This window comes from Drosophila persimilis, unplaced genomic scaffold (genome assembly GCF_003286085.1).
Source record: "Drosophila persimilis strain 14011-0111.01,24,50 unplaced genomic scaffold, DperRS2 tig00000000-arrow-pilon, whole genome shotgun sequence".
Classification (NCBI taxonomy): domain Eukaryota; kingdom Metazoa; phylum Arthropoda; class Insecta; order Diptera; family Drosophilidae; genus Drosophila; species Drosophila persimilis.
Window position 1 is genome coordinate 19768071 of NW_020825288.1, and position 13862 is coordinate 19781932.

Sequence of the window (13862 nt, forward strand, 5' to 3'; positions counted from 1 at the left end):
GGTATCCGCACTTCTGTTAGATCTCACTATAAAACATATATCTCAAAATTTCGCCCCACCCCCTTCCGCCCCCACAAAGGACGAAAATCTGTTGCATCCACAATATTGCAGATTCGAGAAAACTAAAAACGCAGAATCATAGATAACGACCATATCTATCAGACTGCTGAATCTGGATCAGATCAGATCATTTTTATAGCGAAAGGAAACAAATCAATTTGCACTGGCTACGCAGCGCCCGACGTCACGCTCAGACTGATTTTCTGTCTCTCTCGCACGCACTCTTTGTCGTGTCGATTAATATAAGCGGCGTCTGCCGGAGGAGAGCCATACTGACTTAGTATCGGGTATAACTGTAGAGTTGCGGTGTCCGCAGCAACTCACAACGTTCCCCCTCGTTTTTTTTAATTTTTCTGGAGTGTATGTGTGGGAGGAGATATCGGTGCAGGTGGAGGCGGAGGTGCAGTGAGGCAAAGTTAAACTTTTGGATAACAAAAATTAAGCATTGTCGTTTGCGTTCCATGATAATTGGGAACAATAGAGGCAGGCAAGAGATGAAAGAGAGTGGAGCGGGGGGCAAACCATGTTAATGCTTCCGCATTTGCGTTCAGCTGCAACATTGCACCGATGCCGGGGCATGTGTGTGTCTGTGTCTTACGTCCTGTGTCCTGTGTTCTGTGTTCTGTACACATGCAGAAGTCTGTGTGTACCAGCGACATTCACGCCTCGCTGCACTTTTTACATGCTGCATGTTGCCTGCGGGCATTAAGTGTGATTTTATGCGATTTGTACCAGGCAAACACCCGCACAAACCGCTTCCACTCCCCATCGGCCACACCCCCACAAACACCTCCCACAGAGGCTACGAGGAAAAACCGCAGCAGCAGCAGCCGCAATAGCAGTAGCAGCGGTGGCAATGCCAAGCCCTTGCCGCCTCCTCCTGCACAGTTCTTTGCTAATTTACATTTGACAAATGTTTTGCATGCTACAAAATTTTTGCCACTGCTGCGACTACGACGACGACGACGACTACGACTAGGACGAGGACTGCTGTTCGTTAGCCTGGCCCAATCCCCGTCTCCGGCCTTGCCCCTGGGTGTTTTGTTAGCTGCATTCGTTTTCATTTGGTTTCTCTGCTGACATTGTTTACAGTTCAACTTGGCTTGGAAATTAGTAAAAATCTCACACGAGCACCCCCTACGAGGGAGGGAAACAATAAAACTGCAAATAAAGCGAATCGAAAAAAACAAGAGGAAACAAAGATACAAGATACAAGAACGAGCAGCTGCAGAACATTTTCTAAAACAAATTTAAATTGATGTAAAACAAAGGTATATGGTTAGGAACATCTACACTGAGGGGATACACCATCGCCTATAGAGAACCGACAACTAAGAACATATAAAAAATTATATCATAATAAGAAGGTGAAGGTGAGCAATCCAATTGCGAATTGGATCGGGATTTCAGGTGAAATAAAATATACCTTACGTTGGACTATAATTTTGACATTCTTTACATTTTTTCTGGTTATTTATAGTAGCTACTCGTATATCATTTTTCAACTTTTTCTCCGTGTAATCACATTCCTGTTCTCAAAGTGAAATCTTAGATATATGGTTCAGCCGGCTCCAGAGTTTATTGCTGCAATCGCTGTAGGTCCTCCGACAATCAGCGCCAGCACGTCCCCCGTCCCTGGCATGCAGATACTTTCCTGCCACATTATCCAAGGGAGGTCTATGCGACAAAGTGGATTGAATGAGAGGAGAAAACCCTTCTTAAAAAGTGAAATGTACTTACACCAAGACCGCATTCAGAATCTCGCTGAAAATGTTGCTCTGCTGGAAGGGGCGTTGAGATATCTCGCAGATGCTTCTCAGCAGGCACACTCCACCGTTTTCGGCGTCCAACCTGAAAGAACATTTTGGAGACTACGTGAACCCAATTTTACATCATCTACTCACTGTTCCAGGCTAGTTTCAATGACATCGTACAGCCAAGTGCGGGTCTCGTCCTGTCTAAGTTGTGTTTGCATATCTCTACGCCACTCCCTGGCCACGGACTCAAAGGTTGAGGTATTCCAGAAACTCCACCAATATATGGGCACAGGTGGGGGTGTAAATTGGTTTTGGTAGTTGACGAAACCCCAAACAGATAGCACAGTGTCCTCCTGCGGAATGGGATACGCTATTCCACAGACAAACTGGGAGAGAAAACCAACTGAACAATCGATTTCCACATGTTTTTATTAATGTCCCACACCTTGAGCACGCCTTGACCATCGAAGAGTGCCACTCGCTTCGAGCGACTCAGACTAAGGTTAGATGAAGATGTGGCATTCCCAGCTGGTGTGAACAGGCTATTGGCGGCACCACTGCATCCATCCACAGCCACAAGAAGCAGCAGCAGGGCGACGGGAACCATCAGCTCCAACCTCTGGCTGCCGGAGTGCATGGTCAACTAATTTTTGCAGCTCTTGCAACTTGTGGCAGCGAGGCCAAATTACATACATATTTAAGTTTACTCAAGAAATTTACAGACGAAGAATTACAAAGTTCACAGAAAAGCTACAGCTTTACACTGGCAAATAGTTTGGTATGCTGCAAGTCTTTCATCTAAAGCCAACAACGACAGTTGTCTTTCCAGTTGTGCAAAAACGTTAGCCAATGTGTACATCAAACAGTATGTACCCTATTTCTATCTACCACTATCAAAAGATACCCTTTGCTGAAATATCCTATGCTGTTTAGTTCCTAATCGAATTGGTTTGGGCTCGAGCCTTGCGATAATTTTAAAGTATATTTTTTGAATAGGTACATGTTATGTTTAATCAGTGTAAAAACATACATAAGAAAATCTTAAGTGGAAACTGTAGTTTATACACACGAAATATCACTGTAAGCCAGTAACGCCCTCAGTTACAACCCATCAGCGTCGACAAAGACATCGCCCTGAATTCCACGTAGGCCAGAAACCAATCGCCTCTAGGCCAGGACTTAAAAGCCGCTACAGTCTCTGTACTGAATGTGACACCTTTCGTGTTCCCCCTGTGCCTCTCTGTGCTGAAAGCACCTGCGGCTCTCTTTGACTGCCGTCTGTGTTGCTGCCCACAACAAGATCTGTGCCTGCAGCGTTGATTCTGGCGGTCCTTTTGTTCTGGCTTGACACAGTACATTGATTGGTGTCACCTCGGTTGTCCACACAAAAAGGTGGAAAAGTCAGGGGCCACCAAACCGTTTTCTACTCAACTTTGATTTCAACGAGTAATTGTGAAAAGTTTTTGGCTAACAAAACAGTGTACGTGACACTGCTGAAAATCCAATGGAACAAGGAATATAGCGTTTCCAAATAGGATGGATAGCTTAGACATATTTGAGGGAATAAAAGTGCAATGAAAATACGGAAATGTAAATAATAGTCATATATTTTCCAAAAGGCCAATATATGCAGCATGGAGTGAAAGATGTATGTGTTTTATCTATCGAATGGTGGTAGTGATTAAAATGTTTCCGTTCCTCTATAGAGTTTTCCCATTTATTCAGCAATAAATCAAGTGCTAGATTCATTAAATACTCGTATTATTTATTATTGCATGTGCTGTATTTGTTGCTAACAGGCGACCTGTCGTCACAAATGCAACACCAATCAGAGACTTTTTTCGTTACACAATTAGTCAACGATTTATGGATAAATGAAAGAAAAAACCGTTCTATATTGCTGCATGGGCTATAAATGGATCGACCCAAAGTGGGCAACTATTTAGCACCTTTTAAAGAGCACTTTAAATGACACAAAAACGAGTTAACGACACTCAATTGGGTGCTAATTGTACAATTAAACTTTGCTGACCAAACTGGACCCAGATCGAAGTGCCGCGGGCATCCATAGAGTATGTCCGAGTAGCAGGGATTGTGCGGCGACGGTTGTGCCATCATCAGTTCGACTCGGACAGCTAATGGCATCAACATATCGTAAAAATAAAAAAAAAAAGTACGGACCAAGCCAAACCAAACCAAATCGAGAGCCCCATTCGACCGGACTCGTCGGTGCCTCTAATGGTAATTATCTGCTTCATAAATTCTCGTTCAATTGCGCTCAGAGCGGCGGCATTCCGGCATGGAAGTGTTTTAATTGTGGAACCGCTGGATCCTGGTTCGGGGTCGGCGTCGGGTCGGATCCATTCCCCATTTCTCTCGCATCGAATGTTGTTGAAAATTGCATTAATTTAACGCATGATTGGCAGAGCCAGAGCAAATGGAGGAAGCGAGCGTCACAGATACGAAGTGGAGTGAAATTATGCAAATTTCGCGTTATTTTTTTTCCTTTTCGAATGTGAGTGCCCCAGGCCAAAGAGATGCCAAAGCATTGACTGTTCAATTGCTCAATTACACTGGCCCACAAATGAGTGGAATTACGAGGAGTGGTATCTAAATTCAAAGGAACATAAAATATTTAAGAATTGTTTGGCTTAAGTCTTTATATAAAGTACTTATAAGTTGGTTGAAAATATGGATGGACTCAGAACCTTGTTGGCAGGTGTTACTTTAGTAACTTTTGCTCGTTTTCATTCCAGAAAAATGGCAAAAACAATCAGACTAATAGGATGTGCTGCTGGAGTCACTGCGATGCTAATTTTGCTGCTGCCACTTTGCCTGCTCCGAAATGACAGGCCAAAGGCGAACGGAGATGGTAACTCCAATAGATCACATCAGGTGGTCAGTCCGACTCCAGCTCCTGCTCCTGCTCCTGCTACTCTTACTACTTCTACGGACGGTGCCCCATTCAACGATTCATGGCGCCACCATATGCTGCGACTGCATCGACAGAAGCGCTATCTGCTCTTCCCGGAGGGCAGCTCGTTCCAGCTGGTCTTCGACATAATCATACCCATTGTAGACTACACGAACTACGCCATCCTGGGCATCACATGTGCCGTGGCCTGGGAGCTGCCCAGCAAGGCGCCCAGCGAGCTGATTGAAAACGTGCTCACTCGCATCAATGACGGCACCATCGGAACTGTCCGGCGCAACGGCAGCGCCCCCGACCCCGAGAAGGACTCCAATCGAAGCCCTGCTAATTGGCAGCCAGTGCACGCACCATCGGCAGTACGGACATCGCAGCCGCGGACACCAGATCGCCAGCCAGCGCATACAGCCAATAGCCACGGCTCCTACTACACGAACATCCTGCGCGGCTCCGGCTCGGCAGGCACTTCTGCATATGCAAATGCGAATTGGAATGCAAATGCAAATGGACAGCAGCAGCTACAGGCGACGTTGCCGGGTACGGCTCCAGGTCCGGCTAATTGGCATGCGCGACAGTCGGTCGCAAAGTGGCAGCGACCGCGGACGGGAGACCCACCGCCACCGCCGGACAATTGGTGGCGGCGCAACAAGGACCGGCTGCAGCAGAATTGGCGTGAAAAGCAGGCCATGTGGAGCCCCAGTGCTGGCCAGTCAAAGTGGGAGTGAGTAAGAGGATGGCAATGTTGATATTTTCCGAAATCTATATACTCATACACTTATGTTATATTCATTCCCTCCATAGCATCGACTACAGCCAACGTCCTCGCCGATTACTGAAATCGCCGCCACAGCACCACATTTATCCTGTTTTCGGCAAGCGACGGCGCCGACGACGTCGGAGTCTGGAGCAGGATCCCCTATTTGAACGCCTCCATTTGCAGCAACATCTCAGCTCTCGGCAGCTGCTCTTTGGCAAAATCGAACGGCTTTACAAGGCGTAAGTGAAATCTTATCATCTCGAAACTTTTGTAAACTTTGATTTACTGAATCCTTCGCCTCCTCCCTCTACCCACAGTCAGCAACTCAATGGAACGGCCTGTGTGCTCCGAGCTCTTTGTGAGTCTGCCCAGAGGCAGCAGCAATCAGACGGAGGCGAAGGTGGAGGCGCGAAGGCTTTTCGACCGCAGAGCTTTATCATTGAACTGCTGTCGGCCATCTTTCAGCTGCCTGCCAGCAATGATGGGGATGAGGTGGAGGCACTGGCCCTGAAGCACATTTCGCCGCATTACCTGGAGGCCCATCGACAACAGGGAAACTGTCTGCAACTCTACAGCGATTGTGGGCATGCATTTTGGTTCGAATAAACTGCAAATGATATTCAAATTACAGATTATTATTAGTTTATGAATTTTTATTAATTGAAAATGGAGAATAAGATTAAGATCTGCCAAAAAAGATATAATTCGGTGGGGTCAAAATAGAATGAGTTCCAGATAATGCATTTTTGTATGGACTCAGAGAAAAATGGCATTCGATTTTTAAATAAAAACATAGTCAAATCAAATAGAATTTACTTTGAATTAGATATAAATGCAGGAATATATTGTAGGAAATATATTTAATCTAAATATGAAAATATTTAATTTAAATATAACAATTATTATTTTAAATATTTTCATATTAATGTCCACTTCCATTTCCACTTTAGGTGCAACTATGATCTATGTCTACGTTTCTATTTTATCTATCTTTCCCAGATGCCGCATTTTCTGTGACACTCCTCTAATTTTTGTTGATTTAGCTCTTTTTTGTATCCCTCAAAGATAAGACTTAGGGTTTTATTAAAATACTACTCTTTGCTTGAAAGAAAGATTGTTAATTTTCTGTACGCAATAAAAGATCTATCCTGTCATGCTCTTTGCAGCTCACCCATAAAGCCACTCCGATATTTTAGAGCAAGGCAATAAGCCCGATTATTCAAAAGTCATTTGAAAGTTCCTTCGTTTCGCAGCTGAAAGCATTCCACGAGTCAAGACGACCTTCTGTCCAAGTTTATCCCCTATACAGAGGGAAAAAAAACTGCAACTAGTGATCACATTACTTCAACTTGAATTCCTCAGTCTCAGCCCTCAGCTCCAGCTTCAGCATCGGCATCTTCAGCATCTGCGAGGTAAAGAGAAAGACAGAAGTGTGCTACTTTTGAGATAGAAAGAAAAAAGTTGGAAAACAGAGCAGAAGCCAGAAGTTGGGAGCGTGAAAAAGTAATTTGAACCTTTAAATAGTCCAATGAGCGCTCACGGACAAGACGCAAGACAAACTACTCGCCAAAACACCAGAGACGAAAAGACGAGAAGTGTTAAAACTAATGAAAGAAACAAAAGCAGAGGAAAGGAAAGAACTTTAACGAACGTAGCTCAAACTCAAACATGAAAGTTTCTTCTGGCCAAAAGCGGCAGAGTGTTGCCGGGAAGAAGGCCAATGGAGAAGCAGAGTGTTTTACAATTAACAAGCGAGCAGCAACAACAGCCACGCCACGGTCTTACAATGGTCAGTGCCGTGAGACTTTGGCTGACAGTTGGCGTATAGACAACGCGTGGACCGCAAGTGGAGAGGAGATGTGCATCACCAGCAGCAGCAGACCCAGCAGCGGGAGGAGCTGCAGAGCCATTTCACCCATCTGCCATGGTTTCCTATTCGCTTTGGCGCTGATTCTGCCATGTCTCGATGCCGCCCACGGAGATGAATTGAAAGCCAGTGCATCCGTGGAGCACGCACCAGCAGCCATCCCATCACTCGGCCTAGACAATGCAGACAGCAGCCTGGAGCAGCTCATCGAGTTGAAGCTGAACGAGTCGTCCAGAAGAGCCACGCAGTCGAATGAGCTGTTGTCCAGGAAACGGCGCTATTTGGTATTTCCGGAGGGCAGCTCCTTTCAGATGGGTAAGCGAGCACCAGCCAGCACTCAGCTATCATAAGCGATGCAAATTACACGCCTCACTTGCCTCTACCCCTGCCTCTGTCTTGTCTCCCCTTCCGTTCTGTGTTCAGTGTACGATGAGATTGTGGGCGTTGTGGACCACACCAACTATCTGATTCTCGGCATCACTGTGGCCTTAGCCTGGGAGTTGCCGAGCAAGCCGCCCAGCGAGGAACTGGATGATCTGCTGACCAAACTGGAAGACGGTACCCTGGATATCAGTCGCAACGACACCGTTTCAAACATAACCTATGTGGACGATGCTCCGGAAACAACCACCAAGGCGACGTACTACAAACCTAACTATATCAACATAAGCTCTGGCTCTGTGTCTGGCTCTGGAAGTGGCAGCAATTCATACTACAGCTCATCGCCTGTCTTTCGTACCCCCATGCATCCGTCCCATCAATATGCGGACAGTTATTACAGCCGCCCCAAGGGTGGCAGGCGGAAGGACAACCACTACTACTACTACAACAACCGGCCTGGGGCTAGCTCCAGCAATCCGTTCTCCAAGTGGTCAAGACCCTACTCGCCAGCCCAGAACTCCCGCTATCCCTACTGGGCTCTGTCCTCGCGGTAAGTATCCGGGAAATACATAACTCTCACTTCAGCTCATGCCGCCTCATTCTGACAGACTCAAAGATCGCTATTATGGCCAGCAGTCACAACGGACGGCACCACCACAGGCCCAGAGACGACAGGACCCGCCAACGACCACTACTAGACCCACCCGGAAGCCGGCGCCACGTCATCATCACATATATCCGGTTTTTGGCAAGCGCAGTCTGCCGGATGCAGCCAATCCTCATCAACGTCAGCGACGCAGTGGAGTGGCAAGCCCCCATGAGGATGGTATTAGCAGGCTGGAACAGCTGCAGATCAAGCACCATCGAAGAAGTCGACAGTCGCTGTATGAACGCATTGAAAAGTATTTGGATAAGTAAGTAGATGGGAAACAATAGGATAAGTGGTTCCAACTAAAGTTACCTACTCTATCTGGCATATTCTTATGTTCATTCCTCCCCCTAGACGCGGCCACCCTGGCTATCAGTGTGTCCTTCGTACCCTTTGTGAAACTGGGCAAAAATCGAAGCAAGACCAAGAGCCAGGCACCTTTGTGGGCGAACTGATGCGTGCGGTGTTCACCATACCCGAGGCTTTGGACAACGAGCCTGTGGCCTATCGAGACACCCATTACGATAAGGCCCATGCCTCTAGCGGGGACTGTGCCGCACTCTATCCCGAGTGCAAACAGTCCATGTGGCAGGCCCATTTCATACAATAAAATTCCATTCCCCAAGTGTTCTGTTCCGATTGTGTTTTATTTACCGCCCAGCAGCCAGGCCAGAATGTTGACTTTACACGAATCGCGGAACTGTCGATCGCAATCGTCCGGCTCCAGGCGCATAGTCCGGCTATAGTCATCCTCCACACCCGATATGGTGGGCAACCTAATGGCAGATGTGTATCTTAGAAAATGGTAAAATATGAGCAACATTCACTTACGTGAAGATCAGGCGAACAATGTCCTGTATCATAGAATATCCTTGCGGCAAGAGCAAACGCTTACTATCACAAATTGCTCGAAGGACACAGGCCTTGGTATCGATTCCTAGACTGTAGGGATAACCAGAATATCAGAACTATGGGTAGGGATGGTAAAACTAAAACTTACAGTTTACTGAACCCATCGAAATGCTCGAACAATTGTCGACGATCGCGATGTCCATTATAATGTCGCCAGTCTTCCACATGTTCCAGTTCCGGATAGTGCGTAGGCTTGTGCGGTGCCATGTCTGGATCGTAGGGATCTACAAAATGCTCGGACGCGACTGACCTAACATCTTGATATGGTGTCACCTCGGGATCGTAATACTCCCCATCTACTACCGATCTGTGCCATCGTTTCGACCACTGAGGCGACTCCGTTGTCCATTTGCTCCATCTCTCGGGCTGGCTGTACTTTTCATATTTCTGTGCTGCCGGCGACCAGTTCTCATAGCGTTGTCCGTACTTTGACCATTGTTGCCACCTTCCAGGATCGACATAGGTTGGCCTTGGGGGCCTGACATCGATGCGTGAGTGTAGCCTCATCGGTGTGGGTTTTTTCAAAGGCGTAGCCTTGAATCTCCAATTTGTACCCGGTATCCAAACATACGTTGGCTCTGTCGGGGTCTTTGGCTTCTGCGTTGTTGTCGTCCTGGCTCTGTAACGCTTCGGGTAGACATCCTCCCGTTTTGTGGGAACGGGATAGTAGCAGGCCTGCTCAATGTTCATGGACACACCTTTGGGAAACGCTGATATCAATCCCTTGCTTAGCTGTCCCGTAAACTTTAAATTGGAGCCCGGGGGAAAGAGTACAAAGCGCTTTCGACGCGAAAAGACGCGTTCAACTACATGATTCAGCTCTGTCTGATTTTTCTCAGCCTGGGCTAAGGCCAAGGCGAGCAATTGTATGGTTAAGATGATCACCAGAACGCACCGCATAGCAGAACACCACTGATTGAGAGATCGAGATCTGTGGCAGCTTGTGCCGATCAGACTACAATTGATTTGTTAACTAGTAAATGGAAATCAATGAGGTTCTGGGTGTGAATTGTATAGTAAATACTTGAAAAAGCTTTCGGCTTTGAGTTCACTGGAAGAGTTCTGTAGAAAAAAAACAAACAAAAGTTTTTTTTTATTGGGTGTGTAACATGGGTAAGAAATGGTAGTACCATCTACTTAGATTTCTTTATTTTCTGCCCTGATATCCATAGATTCTAGTGGAAATTTTTCTAATGAAATTTACGATTCGATAAATATATACCAAAAGATTTGCTCCGAGAGTGAAAATATTAAAGTGGTTTCACTTACATTTTCACATTAATATGAAAATACTTTATTTAAATACTTTTTATATTTAAATTAAAAATATTTGACATTTAAATTAAATATATTTCATATTTATAATTTATAAAGTTCATATATAAAATAAGTATTTTTAAATTTCAATTAATCATATCTCCATTACATATATTTCCTATGAATTTAATATGGTATATTTATTTTCACTGGTTTTACATTTATGTCCGTATTAAAAATGATAAAATAAATGTACATTCAAATAAAATGTAATCCAAATTTGTTTATTATTTCATTTAAAAACGGAAAATTCAATTTAATTATGGTTTTGCTTCTTTCTCGGAGTGTTCATGGAATGAAATTATTTATTCTACTCTACCGCTCAGCAGCCATATCAATAAGTTCATATTACATTTAGTTTTTAGTTCGGAAGCACAGGCATCGGCATCTTGATCCATAAGTCGACTATATTCATCCTCCAGACCATCTAGTCGAGGCATACTGAAAACAAACATCTTCGTCAATCATTCTGAGAAGGGAAAGGTTGTTTAAAACTCACGTGAAAACCACGCGCAGCATATCCTGCAACATGGAATATCCAGGAGGCAGAAGCAGACGTTTGCTGTCACAGATGGTTCGCAATATGCAGGACTTCATGTCAAGGTTAAACCTTTAAGAGGGGAAATGTAGTAAGCAAATGAATAGAAATAAAAGCTTAATGTGTACCCACAAGGAACTCAGTTTGGTGAAGCGATCGAACAGATCCCTCCGATCTCTGTGGCCATTATACTGATACGACTTCCAAGCACGGCTGGGTGTGGCGGGGATCAACTTGGCTCTCCACTGGGGAGCTGGTGTTATCCACCTGGATTGATCTTGTCCTTTCCAGGGTCGATTTTGCCACTTTTGTTCTTGCAGCGTGGCATATTCACTCCACTGTTTCCACTTGGCTGGATTGGCATAGCTTTCATCATCGATTCGATGCGTCTTAGGGGGTGATTGTCGCCACTTGGGTTCGGGCAAGGTCTGGGCCTTGAAACGCCAATCAGTACCGGGTATATACACATACGAATCGGGTAGTTTAACTGGTTTCTTTGTTGTCGTTTTCGGCAAATACCGCTTGGGATATATATCATTTACCGATCCAGGCACAGGAAAATATACAGCTTCCTCCAGCACAAATGTGATGCCACGCGGATAACTTGACAGCAGTCCTGTGGCTAAGTTGCAGGTGAACTTCAAGAATGTACCTGGCGGAAATATAACAGCTCTTCTTTTTCGGCTAAACACTCGTTCTACAATAGAATTCAGTTGTGTTTTCTTTTCTTTGGCTAGCCCTTGTCCCAGACTTGGAGGAAATCCAGCAGACAATACCAGAAATACAAAGATCTGCGCTCGTAGCATCTTAAGTGTCCACGAGCTTGAGATTCAACTGAAAATTATAATAAAATGAGCCAAGGTATTCACTTGAGCTATTCGGGAGCTGTAAAGAGATAGCACAAATATTTACCCAGCACTGATAGATGTCTTGATTGATGTCCGACCCAATTCCTGCAGCAATTGTTGGACTGGTGTACTTGGGATTTGACCAGTTTCCGTTTCTGACTCAAGCCGTACAGTTCTGCGTGATCTCAAAATGAAACTCATTGGCTTAGCATCATTTATTTGCATCTTTTCTTTTGTGGAATACTCGGAATCTTTACTCTGGCCATCATCCTCAAATTTGGGTGTAAGTAATAGCAGATGGGAATTCCAGGAGTATAATTCTCAATTTTCATTTTTAGCTAACTCTTTCAGTTTCTACGCCCATTGCCGAACTGTACCCAGAGCGTCGCATACTAATCGATTGGTGTTTCGCCATCTCCTACAACTATCCATACAAACTGTCCGAATTCTACAGCATACCCATATGGCCGGGCTTTGCCAATAACAAAGCGAAACGTCATGTGCCACAATTGGAAGAAACGGATGCCAACTTCTACACTAAATACGGACACGATGTGTTGTCGGGCATACATCCCAAGGATTTCTCAGCTGCCGAGCTATACGCCTTCCTCGAGGATACGCTGGCGGGCTATGGCTACCATGAGACATGCCTCCTGCGTAGTGTTTGCGAACTAGCCCAGCATCCGTTCGATGACAACCATCAGCATATGCTGACTGATTTTGTGACATTTGTCCTAAGGTCAGTATTTCCCCTAATACTCGTATGTAGAACCTGTCACAAATACCTTCCTACAGTCCCTCACAGCATGAAGGATTCCGGGATGGTGAAACGGTCTACAAGCAGGCCTACGAGTTGGCCGAACAAGATGGGTTCCTAGGCAGGGACTGCCAGCAGCTGTATTCCCATTGTAAGCACGATATCTTACAGCACATAAGCCAAGTTATATTTCACTAGAACGAATAAAAAGCCTAGATGTAAATTGCAGTGTCTGTGTGCGTTTCATTAGCAACTGTTTTGAGCACTAATTAACGCAGTGCGTCAGATTGTTATGTACTCATCGTGAGATTCCGGCTCTGGAGTCACAACAGAATGTATCTCAAGCGCGTCCACTACATTTGTGCTCTGCTGTCACTAGTATTGCCATCGAGCTACGCGGAATTTCCTCTACTCTTTCCGGCCTCATCCGTGTACCAGGTTACCTCCTCTCTTTCCGTTCCCGTGGTTATACCCGATCGTAAGCTCTTCTGGGACTGGGGCCTCCAGATGAACTATGCTTTTCCCAACAAGCCCGCGTCCTTCTATGCCGCCACCATCTGGCCAGATGAGTTCTCGCGGCGTGGCAAGCGTCATGTGCGTAATGAGACCACAAAATACATGCCCCACGGCAGCACAACAGATATGCATCCCAGCGACTTCACGGCCGGGGAGCTGTACGAGAGCCTGGAGAGTATGCTCTCGCGCTATGGCTTCGACGAGACCTGTCTGCTGCGCAGTGTTTGTGAGCTAGCCCGGCACCCCTTCGACGATTCTCACCAGAACATGCTGACGGGTCTGCTGACCTTTACATTGACGTAAGTTGCTTTTTTAGTCTTAGAGGAAACCACATTGATTTCTTTCCCTTGCAGGCCATCCCTGCATGAGGCTTTTGCTCCCAGCGAGACCCTCTATAGGGCAGTATACGAGCATGCCGAGCAGCAGGGGTTTCTGGGTCAGGATTGTGCCAGTTTGTATCCCAATTGCACGGTGGACTTTCTAAGCGGCATAAGCAGACTGCTAAGCTAGCACTCAATCTTTAACTATTGAAGACACTAGCAATTTAAGGAACATATGAGATGATCAGAACTGA

General features: G+C 45.6%; 7 protein-coding genes across 7 annotated transcripts; 4 read left to right on the forward strand and 3 right to left on the reverse strand.

Moving 5' to 3' along the window:
* Nucleotides 1-1595: 1595 nt before the first annotated feature.
* Nucleotides 1596-2454, reverse strand: LOC6592125. The gene is made up of 4 exons (XM_002016796.1): nucleotides 2263-2454; nucleotides 1965-2203; nucleotides 1801-1911; nucleotides 1596-1737 (listed from the first exon to the last, which is right to left on the reverse strand). The coding sequence occupies exons 1-4, from the start codon at nucleotides 2452-2454 to the stop codon at nucleotides 1596-1598; spliced, it is 684 nt and encodes a 227-aa protein (XP_002016832.1).
* Nucleotides 2455-4010: 1556 nt separating this feature from the next.
* Nucleotides 4011-6109, forward strand: LOC6592126. Its single transcript, XM_026995406.1, has 4 exons — nucleotides 4011-4058; nucleotides 4574-5467; nucleotides 5548-5742; nucleotides 5821-6109. The coding sequence occupies exons 2-4, from the start codon at nucleotides 4578-4580 to the stop codon at nucleotides 6107-6109; spliced, it is 1374 nt and encodes a 457-aa protein (XP_026851207.1). The 5' UTR covers nucleotides 4011-4058; nucleotides 4574-4577.
* Nucleotides 6110-7171: 1062 nt separating this feature from the next.
* LOC6592127 lies at nucleotides 7172-9010 on the forward strand. The gene is made up of 4 exons (XM_002016798.1): nucleotides 7172-7685; nucleotides 7794-8301; nucleotides 8360-8665; nucleotides 8755-9010. Exons 1-4 carry the CDS (start codon nucleotides 7172-7174, stop codon nucleotides 9008-9010), a joined length of 1584 nt encoding a protein of 527 aa, XP_002016834.1.
* Nucleotides 9011-9046: 36 nt separating this feature from the next.
* Nucleotides 9047-10212, reverse strand: LOC6592128. Its single transcript, XM_002016799.1, has 3 exons — nucleotides 9401-10212; nucleotides 9232-9342; nucleotides 9047-9176 (listed from the first exon to the last, which is right to left on the reverse strand). The coding sequence occupies exons 1-3, from the start codon at nucleotides 10210-10212 to the stop codon at nucleotides 9047-9049; spliced, it is 1053 nt and encodes a 350-aa protein (XP_002016835.1).
* Nucleotides 10213-10934: 722 nt separating this feature from the next.
* LOC6592130 lies at nucleotides 10935-11973 on the reverse strand. Its single transcript, XM_026984304.1, has 3 exons — nucleotides 11300-11973; nucleotides 11129-11239; nucleotides 10935-11070 (listed from the first exon to the last, which is right to left on the reverse strand). Exons 1-3 carry the CDS (start codon nucleotides 11971-11973, stop codon nucleotides 10935-10937), a joined length of 921 nt encoding a protein of 306 aa, XP_026840105.1.
* Nucleotides 11974-12205: 232 nt separating this feature from the next.
* LOC113566005 lies at nucleotides 12206-12970 on the forward strand. Its single transcript, XM_026989653.1, has 3 exons — nucleotides 12206-12298; nucleotides 12354-12754; nucleotides 12811-12970. The coding sequence occupies exons 1-3, from the start codon at nucleotides 12206-12208 to the stop codon at nucleotides 12968-12970; spliced, it is 654 nt and encodes a 217-aa protein (XP_026845454.1).
* Nucleotides 12971-13027: 57 nt separating this feature from the next.
* Nucleotides 13028-13798, forward strand: LOC6592129. Its single transcript, XM_026984145.1, has 2 exons — nucleotides 13028-13587; nucleotides 13642-13798. The coding sequence occupies exons 1-2, from the start codon at nucleotides 13106-13108 to the stop codon at nucleotides 13796-13798; spliced, it is 639 nt and encodes a 212-aa protein (XP_026839946.1). The 5' UTR covers nucleotides 13028-13105.
* The last annotated feature ends 64 nt before the right edge of the window (nucleotides 13799-13862 follow it).